Below are 11,811 nucleotides of genomic sequence, written 5' to 3'. Positions count from 1 at the left end.
CAAAGGATTTCATCCTAAGACTTTTAAAGGAAAACTAGCTTGTGAAATAGTTAATGCTTTTGTTTTAATTTTCCAAACTTCATTAGATTCAGGGAAAGTTCCTTTAGGTTGGTAATCTCCTTTCTTCATAAAAGGAGACAGAGAACAGAAAACTGCACACCACTTACCTGAACATCTGTCATAGGAAAAATGTTAGAAGCAATTATTAAAGATAGGACACTTGTATAAGTTCAAGGTAATCAGGCGGCGTGAATGTATTTTTATCAATGGGAAATGATTTTGAAATAATTTCTAGAAGAACAACATCTCCCCAGTGCAACTAAGTTGATGAATCTCCAGTGCCGACAGGGAATGGAATCCCTTCTCAGAGTCCCCACATTTCCACAGTTTCGCTGCATTTCTGGTGTCCCCTTGACTCTCTGTTTTTGATGGACAATTGAAACTGTGACCAAATTCAGGAAACATGTACAGTCACTCCCTGTGCGAATACTGTAAAGTTTCTTCAATCTCTGTAACCGTGTAAAGCTCCTTCCCACAGTCTGCTCACTGGGACACACCGGGTCTCAGTCTGTGTAACTGGTTAAAGCTCTTTTCTGTCATCTCACTGGGACACTCACTCTCTCAGTCTGGGTAACTGTTAAATCTCTTCCCACAATCATCTCAGTGGGACACACTCTCTCTCATTCTGTGTAAACATCTGAAGCTCTTCCCACAGTCAGCGCACTGGGACACACTGCCTCAGTCTGTGTAATTGGTTAAAGGTCTCCCTGCAGTCAGCTCATTGGGACACAGTCTCTGTAACTGGTTAAAGCTCTTCCCACAGTTATACAGAGACAGAGAGAGAGAGAAAGGGAGTCCCAGTGAGCTGACTGTGGGAACAGCTTTGACCAGTCGGCTCAAGGGGACACTCTCTGTCTCTGTAACTGGTTAAAGCACTTCCCACATTCAGTTCTCTGGCACACACTCTCAGTCTGTGTAACTAGTGACAGTCAGCTTACTGCAATACTATGTCTCTCAGTCTGTGTAACTGCTTAAAGCTCTTTCCACAGCAAGCTCACTGGGACAGTCACTCTCTCTCAGTCTGTGTAACCGGTTAAACCTCTTCCCACAATCATCTCAGTGGGACATTCTCCTCTCTGTCTGTGTAATTGGTTAAAGCTCTTCCCACAGGCAACTCACTGAGACACTCTCTGGAGGAAAATTTGGGAACTAGCAACCATCTTGTCACATAAGCTGTCCTTACAGGACAAAGCTAGAACTGCTGACATGCCCGCTTAGAGAGGTACTGCTTAGTTGTTTTCTAAAAATAACCTTGCAACTATTTGAGAATCATTGTTTATCCCCCAAACATAGACTAAGTTCTGCTTTCCTAAAGATATATGGCTTATTGTCTTGTTTACCTTCCTGATTCCTGCTCCTTGTGTCGCTTATCTTCCTTATTCTTGCCAGACCTGACGCAAACACAGTGTCTGCTACCCTGCTTGATAAGGAAATATCTGTGACCACAACCTGTGCTGACCAGTGATATCCCCGACCCCATGACTTTGTGACTAACAGTCAGCCACTGCTTAAGATAATATATAAACTGTAACATTTTGTATTACTTTGGACTACATCTGTCTCTCACTGTGAGGCATGATGTTTTCCCCATGGCCATGTAATAAAGTCTGTTAATGCTCAAGGTCTGATTTTCTGCAACATTCTCTCTCAGTCTGTGTCACTGGTTAAAGCCCTTCCCACAGTGAGCTGGCTGGGATACTCTCTCTCTCTCAGTCTGTGTCACTAGGTAAAGCCCTTCCCACAGCGAGCTCACTGGGATGCGCTCTCTCCCTGTCTGTGTAACCAGTTAAAGCTGCTTCCACAGTCAGCTCACTGCGACACTCTCTCTCACTCAATCTGTGTAACTTGTTAAAACACATCCCCATAGTCAGGTCACTGGGATACATTCTCTCTCCATCTGTGAGCTGACTGTGAAAAGGGCTTCGACTGGTTACAGAGACTGAGAGAGTGTGTGTCCCGGTGAACTGACTCTCTCTTTCAGCCTGTGTAACTGGTTAAAGCTGTCAATTCACTGGGACACAACTCACTCTGTCTCTGAGACTGGTTAAAGCACTTCCCACTGTCAGCTCACTGGGACACACTGTCTATCAGTCTGTTTAAAGCTGTTCTCAGCATCAGCTTGCTGGACTCTCTCTCTGTCTGCCTGCGTCACCAATTAAAGCACTTCCCACAGTCAGCTTACTGGGACACTTTCCCTCAGTCTGTGTAACTGTTTGAACAGCTTCCCACAATCAGCTTAGTGGGACACATGCTCCCTCAGTCTGTGTAATTGGTTAAAGCATTTCCCAGAGTCAGTTCACTGGGACACACTTGCTCTCAGTCTGTGTAACCAGTTAAACTCAGTTCACTGGTGTGTTCCGGTCTAAGTGCATTTCTGGTCACATTGATGTCCAGTACCTTTTGAAGCAGGTCAAATGGATTTCTACTTCCAGATTCAAACACCCAATGATATTAAGTGACCCTGTCAGATCTTGTTATGGCATTTGTTCTGAGGTTTCTGTCCGCAGATCCTTCCCTTCTCATACCTTGTAAACAAAGTTGAAACAAGTCATTACTGTCTGTACTGAATAGAAATTCTGATTACATCATACGTGAATTTTGTTTAAAGTATTAAACCAGAAACATACAACCTGTGTTCTTGATTTAAAACACACAGGAGGTGTGAGGAAGGCTGTGGTCAGGGCCTGGAACTCTCTGAACTCTAACAAGGTGATGGAAGTGGCAGTAAAAGATTTCAAAGTGAAGTGGGTGGTCATAGAGTTGGAAACAGACCCTTCAGCCCAACTCATCTGTGCCGACCAGATATCCTAAATTAATCTAGTCCCATTTGTCAGTACTTGGCCCATATCTCTCTAAACCCTTTCTGTTCATGTACCCATCCAGATGCCTTTTAAATGTTATAATTGTACCAAGCTCCAATTCCACTTCCCCTCACAGCTCATTCCACACACGCACCCCCCTTGCATGAAAACGTTACCCCCTCAGGTCCCTTTGAATCTTTCCTTCCCATCGCCCTAAACCTGCGCCCTCCAGTTTTGGTGACTCCCACCTCAGGGAAAAGACCTTGCCTATTTACCCTGTTCGTGCCCCTCATGATTTGGTCAACCCCTGTAAGGTCACCCTCTCCGCCTCCAATGCTACAGGGAAATAGCCGCAGTCTATGCAGCCTCTTCCTACAACTCAACCCCCTCCGACCCCGGCAACATCCTGAAAACAGAGAGACCTGGTCTGTCCCCCTCCTTGGATTCATCTCCTTTCCTTTCAGTTCTTCCAAATCAACAGTTTAATCCCAGAATGAGAAAGGGAAATGGAAAAGGGTGAGGAATACTGAACAAAAGCTAGAAGTAGCAGCCTAGAGTGAAGGTCATCCTTCACTGGGAGAATGAAGCTTAAAAAGCTCAAAGTCCAATAGGCGACTTTAGACAACAGGCGGGTTCTGATTGGCAGGAGGACAGGACTCCTTCCGGTCCTCCGTGGCTTCCGATTGGTCAATTCGCATCAGCGAGTCTTGGCGTTCCTGCCTTCCATTGTTAACGTCACAATGCGGATGTAGCTTTGTCTGTGTCAGAGTGAAACTCCCTCCCTCTGGGAGCAAAGTAATGTCTCCCCTTTTTCCATTCCTCATCCTGGGCGGGAGAGAGAGGAGGGGAAACACTGTTCAGTTGCAGCAACTGGAATCCGAGGTTGTGAATCCTGGGAGCAAGCGGACTCTGCAAAGGTTAGTTCCGGCCGCTGTCTCGATTGCTAAAAATATTGAGGTTCAATGTGAGAATTCCAGAACAGAAAATCATTAGTGGTCAAAGAAATGCTTCCTGCCATTTATCTCGTGGAAGACTTGATGTATCTCCAGTAACAGAGTCAGTACGACACAGTAGGATTCCAAAAAGAGAGATTCTTTCCCCATGCGCACACTTGAAGCTGTGGCCTTCCCAGAAGAGGATTGACGTTTAAGAGAACCGATTGTTAATACAAGACAGGGATGTGTGTAGGTTACGTGCTGAATATTTGGTATGTTTTTATGGTTCTAAAAGCTGTATTTGAAATTATTTCTGACTTTGTAATATCATACTGCAAGGATTATATAGAGTCATAGAGATGTACAGCAGGGAAACAGACCCTTCGGTCCAACACGTCCATGCCGATCAGATATCTCAACCCAATCTAGTCTCACCTGCCAGCACCCGGCCCATATCCCTCCAAACCCTTCCTATTCGCGTACCCATCCAAATGCCTTTTAAATGTTGCAATTGTACTAGCATCCACCACTTCCTCTGGCAGCTCATTGTATACACGTACCACCCTCTGCGTGAAAAAAATTACCCCTTAGGTCTCTTTTATATCTTTCCCCTCTCACCCTAAACCTATACAGCACAAAAGATGACCTTACAGCAACTTGAGTCTCTGCCAATGCTTAGTGGAGGAATCCAAGCAGCCCCACTTCCCCCTTAGAGATTGAGAACATCAAATGCTCCACGGAAACTGGAATTGTGTGATCTGAATTTATATCCTGGACTGACAGTGATAATATCTTCAAACCTCTTTTACAGAATAACAGAAAAGAAGAATTTGGAAGCAGAAATCTCAAACCAAACTTCGTGTCAGTGTCTGGCAATGAGTTGATTGACCCAAAATGTGAATATTGGCTTTGAAAACGGGGAGGAGAAACAAGGTCTCTCTGTTCTGTCTGCGTCGTTAGTTTTGAAACATCAGTGTGACTGGAAAATCCCTGAGAGTCACACATCAAGTGAGAATATCCCAGAATAGTGACTGTGGAGCAAGCTTTACCCTATTCCGTAAGAGTGTTCTAATTATCAGAGGCCTAACAAGTAACACAGACCGAAGAAAGAAACCACACCATACACGTGCTGTAAGTGTGGGCAAAGTTTCTACTGACCGTTGCACCTGGAGAGAGACAAGGGCACCCACACCATGGAGAAACCGTGGAAATGCGGGGAATGTGGGAACAGTTACCCTTCCCCGTCTGCACTGGAGATTCATCGGCGTTTCCACACCGGCCAGAGACCGTACACTTGCACTCAGTGCGGGAAAGGCTTCACTCAGTCGCACCACCTCCTGATACATCTCCGCGTTCACACTGGGGAGAAACCGTTCATCTGCCCCGTGTGTGGGCAGGGCTTCAATCAGTCGCACCACTTGCTGTTGCACCAGCGGATCCACAGCGGGGAGAAGCCGTTCTCCTGCTCAGTCTGCGGGAAGGCCTTCACCCGGTCATACCATCTGCTGCTCCACTTCCGCGTCCACACCGGAGAGAAGCCTTTCACCTGCTCAGTGTGCGGCAATGGCTTCTTCGATTTATCCACCCTGCGCAAACACGAGCGGGTCCACACCAAAGAGCGGCCGTTCACCTGCTCAGTATGTGGGAAAGGCTTCACCCAGTCGTCCAACCTGCAGACCCACCAGCGGGTCCACACCGGGGAGAGGCCCTTCGCCTGTTCAGAGTGCGGGAAGGGGTTCACCCAGTTCTCCAACCTGCAGTCACACCAGCGGGTCCACACCGGGGAGAGGCCGTTCACCTGCCCCGTGTGCGGGAAGGGCTTCGCTCAGACATCAAACCTGCAGAAACACCAGCGAGTCCACACGGGGGAGAAGCCATACACCTGCTCTGAGTGTGGGAAGCAATTCACTCAGTCGTCCAGCCTGGTGAAACACCAGCAACTTCACCAGTGAACACGGGGATGGAGCTTGCTGTTCTTGATGCTGTTGCTAAGAATCACATTCAAGATTGTCCCTCCGACTTCCCGCATGGTTGAATTCTGCCGGACTGGTCGCTCTCACCCACTCTGCTTCCACAGGGGCCTGATGCTCTTTGAGCCTGGGACTGCACCTTCCCTCTGAGACAATCCACAGATGCTGATGAAGGAATTTTTCTTTTCATCCTGGTCATTAAATAGTGGTTATCCAACCACCACAGGTAGATGTAAAACAGGTAGATACATTTCTGTCTCCAGCACAACCACACTTCTTGCTCAGGCGGATCAGGAAATTTGGCATGAGCCCCAGCATCTGCAGTCCTCACTATCTCCTATGTCCATAAGGACCCTCACCAACTCCTACAGATGCACTACAGTAAGCAGACTGTCTGGGTGCATCACAGCTTGGTATGGCAACTGCTCTGCCCAAGACATTAAGAAACAACAGAAGGTTGTGTGCATAGCCCAGACCATCACGGAAGCCAACCTCCTATCCACGGACTCCATTTACACTTCTCGTTGCTGTGGAAAGGCTGCCTACATCATCAAAGACCCCTCCCACCCCAATAATGACCTCTTCCATCAGGCAGAAGATACAAAAGCTTGAACACATTTACCAACAGCTGCTTCCCTGCCATTATTAGACTGATGGATGGACTCTCTTACTTCAAATAATGCTGATCTTCTTAACATGGACCTTGTCTAGCACACGTCCTGTGTAATGTGTGTGCCTTAATCTCTCCAAATTTTTTTTTTGTCAGCCTATGGTCTATATGTCCTTGCTTACTATGATCTACCTGTACTTAGGTACACGTGACCTAATCAATTAATCAATCATTCAATCTCCGGGCCAGGACAGTTGGCTCAATTGGGCTCTGTCAGTGAGTGTTGAGAAGATTTGTAGCTCAGGTTGAGGTTTGGGGTGTAGGTTTGCTCACAGCTGGGCGGTTCATTTCCAGATGTTTCATCACCCTACTAGGCCTCAGGCGAAGCACTGTACACGCTTCCTGCTTTCTATTTATATATTTGGGTTGGTGATGTCATTTCCTGTCATCACTGCAGGAAATGACATCACCAACCCAAAGAAACCCAAATATATAAATAGAAAGCAGGAATCATGTACAGTGCTTTGCCTGAGGCCCACTGAAGATGTTACATCTGGATGAAACATCTGGAATTGAACCGCCCAGCTCAGCGAGCAAACCTACATCCAGGGCTCTGTCAGTATTTATGTTCGACGTGAGCCTCCACCCATCCCGCTTCGTATCTCTCTCTCTCGCTTTCTCTCGCTCTCTCTCTCTCTCTACTCCCCACTCCCGCTGTTCTGTGAAAGTGATAGTTGCAGATATCTCTTGGAGAAATTTAAATAACACTTGTTTATAATGAGCATTAATTAAAAAGAAAGGTATGATCCCACAAGAACAGGAGCAAGTGGTAAGGCTTATTAATGAAAGAATCCTAACATCAGGTCTAACCATGTACCTACAGTCTGAATAAAGCTGCAACTTTTTAACAAAACTAGTGAACATTAACATCCTTTTGTATGTCCAGAAATGAGGACAGGAAATTTTATAACTGGATTTAAAAATGAGTATAACATGGGAAAATTGTTTGCAACTTAATAGCGAAGGGTAGTGTCAACGTAAAGTCTTTACATATAACTAAGTTTGTGTTTAGAACTAATATCGTGAAACTTATGGCAAATATTAAGAGCTAACCTCCTTTTTATATCTCCTGTGATTAGGACAGTGGGAAATATAAGATGAGTAATAGAATTTGATAGGGCTAGCAATTAATAACAATTGGAACTGTCCTTAGAAATAAGCAAGTCTGGGACAAGTCTGAGAGAGAGTGTAACTTATGGGATACATTGGAAGATGCTGAGGACTGATGATACGATGCCTGGTCAATCTCATAGGGAACCTAGGTCTGTCCATCATTGTGTTTCACAGAATTGGATGTGTAGATTAAAAGGGGAGGGACAATAACAATGTTACATGTGATTATTGAAAAGCAAATGGATTAAGAGAGCGACTGGGCCCCACATGACAGCCAGATTTAGAGCGGACTTCGGCCTCTCCCGCTCATGTGGTAAAGGGCTCGAATAAAGAGAGATTGTACTTCTGAACACTGAACTCGAGACTGCTCTTTGATGTCTCTCTTCTCCCCCCACCCCAATAGCATCCTCTGGTGATTGACGACTCCAGTCATGAAGTCTACACCAGCAGAGAGAGAGCAAGAGAGGAAGTGGTGTCTGCACTGACTGAACTGTTCACAAGGTACAGTCTGCCAGTCCCTCTGTATTCAACGCCAGGCTTGACCAGAGTTTGTGACAGTCACACGCACTCACTGTCAGACAGCAGTGGGGATGGTGTCCAGTTGTCTGGTTGGGTTGAGGGATAAACTTCAGGCCCCAGGATACCCAGGGGTGAATTCCTCTCCCTGTCCTATTCTGCTCCCCACCCGACAACAAGACAGATAGGACCCTTGGGTTCACACGCAAACATACTGTCAGTAACATTGGGTCTTAGATTTTGGTCAGGGCTATGTGGTATTTTCAGAGACTTGTTACAAGCACGTCAATTTTGCTCGTCTGAAGTGGGAGAATTTTTTTGAACGTTGCAATCTGAAAGATCCCTCCCCTGTGCTGCAACAGAGCCACAGTGACTCAAAATCCTGACAAACTCCGATATCAGTCAAAGATTCATTCGGAGAAGCAGGGTTGGAGGGTTGAGCTACACTGAATAGACTGGGACTGTTTTCCCTGGAGCATTGGAGGCTGAGGAGTGACCTTAAACAGATGTATAAAATCACGCGGGGACATGGATAGGGTAAGTAGACAATGTCTTTTCCCCAGGATGGGGGAGTCTAAAACTAAAGAGCATAGGTTTTAGGTGAGAGGGGAAAGACCTAAGAGGGAACATGATCATGCTGAGGGTTGTGTATGAATGGAATGAGCTGCCAGAGGAAGTGGTGGAGGCTGGTACAATTACAACATTTAAAAGACACCTGGATGAGTCTATGAATAGGAAGAGTTTGGAGGGATGTGGGCCAAGTGCTGGCAAATTGGACTAGATTAATATTTGATATCTGGTCAGCATGGACAAGTTGAACCAAAGTTTCCATGCTGTACATCTCTATGATTCTATAACTTTCAGTTCATCTGTTTCATTTCAAATGCTATGTACATTCAGATACAGGGCCTTTCAATTTCTCCTTTCACTCTACTTGTAAATTATATGTTTGCTGACTCTTAGATTCAGACTTGATGTTGCTTCTTAGTACCTTTCTCTTTGACCTTGGCTCTACTCTTTATCACATATTTTCAAATCTGATGGATTGTCCCCACTACCCAGTTTAAAACTGAACAGAAAAGAATCTGTCGTGAATAAAGGCTGTCTTAATCTTTTTTTAATTTTTTATGAATGTACCTCAAACAGAGTTTCTGGCCTGGGTCAGAAACTGTTCTCGGTGATGTCTGGATGAAGAATGAAAAGGCACAAACTTAAAGTGATTTGCGAAAGAATGAAAAGTGAGGTGGGGAAGGAATTATTTGCACGGAAAGCAAAGAGAGTCTGGAATGTGATGCCTGCATGTGTGGTGCAGGCACATTCGACAGAGGCTTTGAAGAGGGCCTTCAGATGGTTATTTGAATGAGAATAATGGACGAGGTTAGGGGGAAGGGGAAAGAGAATCACCTTAAGACATGACCCTCCTTTGAAGAGCCAATGCAGATAAAAATGGACCTCTCATTTCAAATCTAATGTTGATCTTGCTTTTCATGCATCTTCCTTGCAGCTTCAACCTTCTATTCCTGGCCCTGATCGATCACCCGTGAACTTTGTATGGACAGCACAAAAAACAAAACCTTTCACTGTACTTGGGTACAAGTGACAATAATGTTTCCAATCGAATCAAATGCCATCTTCAGCATTGTAACAGTTCTGTGATTCTGCCATTTCTTTGTCGAAATGGTGCTTGTGTATTTGTAAGTACATTATTTAGGGGGTCATTAACATATATTTACATTTCAGCCTTGACTATATTAACTAATTATCGCATTTTCATTAAGTATATTTTGTTTCAGTAATAAACTAATAATTGTGTTACTTGTGATGGTTCCTGCTGTTGTGATAAGGTATTTAACTTGGTCACCTTGGTAACTGGAAAAAGTATTATATTTGATGTTACAGAGTCATAGAGATGTCCATGCTGATCAGATATCTTAAATTAATCTGGTCCCATTTGGCCCATGTTCCTCCAAATCTTTCCTATCCATATACCCATCCAGATGCCTTTTAAATCTTGTAATTGTACCAGCCTCCACCACTTACTCTGGCATCTCCTCCCATACACATACCACGCACTGCGTGAAAAAGTTGCTCCTCAGGTGCCTTTTAAATCTTTCCTCTCTCTCAGCTCAAACCTCTGCCCTCTAGTTTTGGACACCACCCACCCTGGGAAAAGGACCTTGTCGATTTACCCTATACCATGATTTATTAACCTCTATAAGGTCACCTCTCAGCCTCCGACGCTCCAGCGAAAACAGCCCCAGACTATTCAGCCTCTCCATACAGCTCAAACCCTGGCAACAACCTTGTAAATCTTTCCTGATTTCTTACAAGTTTCATAACATCCTTCCAACAGGAAGGAGACCAAAATTGCACATAATATTCCAAATGTGGCCTAACCAATGTCCAACTAACAACCACAACATGACCTCCCAACTCTTGTACTTTTTCTAAGATGCCCCAAAGAGGTAAGGGAGGTAGGGGATGTGGGGAACCAACGCCATGTGTTTCCTCTTTGGAGATGATAGATTAGTCAGGGGGGGGAGGAAACATACTCTGATAATCAGGGTCTGATCATTCAGGAGAGATCTTCAGAAGCACTACCTCACACAAAGAGTGGTAGAGGTTTGAAACATTCTTCCACAAGTGACAGTGCATTCTAGATCAGTTTAAATTTGACCAAGGTAAATTTTTGTTCAGTAAATGTATTAAGGAATGTGGTCCAAAGGCAGATGAATGGAGTTAAGTCACAGATTATCTCATTGAATGTTGGAAGAGGCTCCATGAGCTGAGTGGCCCAATCCCCTTCCCGTGTTCTCTTGCATCTACCTGGAATGGAAGGTGCACCAGACCAGGCCTCGTGTGGACTGGGTCCCCGACAGACTGTGTAACTCAGTGGCCTTTCATCAATCTTAATGCATGCACGTGGGATGTCACACCATGTCTGTCAGTCTAACTGACCAAACTTCACTCAGCAACCGTGACCACTGGTGATGACAACTCCAAAAATTCACCACAATGCAAAAGATGTTCTGTCTGTTTCTGCGAGTTTGTAGGTTAAGGGTATCATTGCAGTGATCGGGCTGTCATGGGGGGAGCAGAGGGTTATCTTAGGGGTACTTCTTCGGGTGCTCTGTGACAGTGATCACATTAAGCAGTAATTCTGCAGCAGCAATGGCCCTTCAAGATGTAGGAAATAACTCGAGCCCCTTGTTAGGGTTGTTAGAGTGTAATACTTGTCAGAAATGAGGATTGAAGTTGGGTTGAGGTTAAAGTTACGGTTAGGGCTAAGACTGTGGTTCAGGTTAGTGCTTATCAACATTTAGGATTTGCAGGAAAGGAGTTAGCTTTGGTGAGGATCTAAAATTTGAATTTAGGTTATTATTAGAAGCAACAATTATATGTATATTTTTACCAACCACAAAATGGCTTTTCAGTTTAAAAGAATACAACAAAATGGCTGAGAATAGTGATTGAACACTGTAAAAGTGTACTGCTGTTTTGCAGAATTAAGCTGAAATCCAAAGATAAAAGGGCAATAGAGTTTTCATAAAATGAATACTGACACATTAATTGACCATTCAAACTAATCTTGAACTGCTACAATGACATGACGATTTATGTAATTAAGACCCCTTTCCTGGGAATTTCATTGGATTAGCCTGCTGTCAATCATGTCAGCTTATTACATTTGATTGGTCTTTTCTTGTAATGAAGGCTGTACTGTCTCTTAAAAAACATATAAATAA

General features: G+C 44.6%; 1 protein-coding gene across 1 annotated transcript; it reads left to right on the top strand.

The window, feature by feature from the left end:
• Window positions 1-3,600: 3,600 nt before the first annotated feature.
• LOC140460238 (uncharacterized) lies at window positions 3,601-7,906 on the top strand. The gene is made up of 2 exons (XM_072554672.1): window positions 3,601-3,778; window positions 4,608-7,906. Exon 2 carries the CDS (start codon window positions 4,990-4,992, stop codon window positions 5,746-5,748), a length of 759 nt encoding a protein of 252 aa, XP_072410773.1. The 5' UTR covers window positions 3,601-3,778; window positions 4,608-4,989; the 3' UTR covers window positions 5,749-7,906.
• The last annotated feature ends 3,905 nt before the right edge of the window (window positions 7,907-11,811 follow it).

The sequence above is a fragment of the Chiloscyllium punctatum genome, chromosome 36 (genome assembly GCF_047496795.1).
Source record: "Chiloscyllium punctatum isolate Juve2018m chromosome 36, sChiPun1.3, whole genome shotgun sequence".
NCBI classification, from domain to species: domain Eukaryota; kingdom Metazoa; phylum Chordata; class Chondrichthyes; order Orectolobiformes; family Hemiscylliidae; genus Chiloscyllium; species Chiloscyllium punctatum.
The sequence above is the reverse complement of the archived record's forward strand: the minus strand, read 5'-3'. Positions and strand labels throughout refer to the sequence as shown.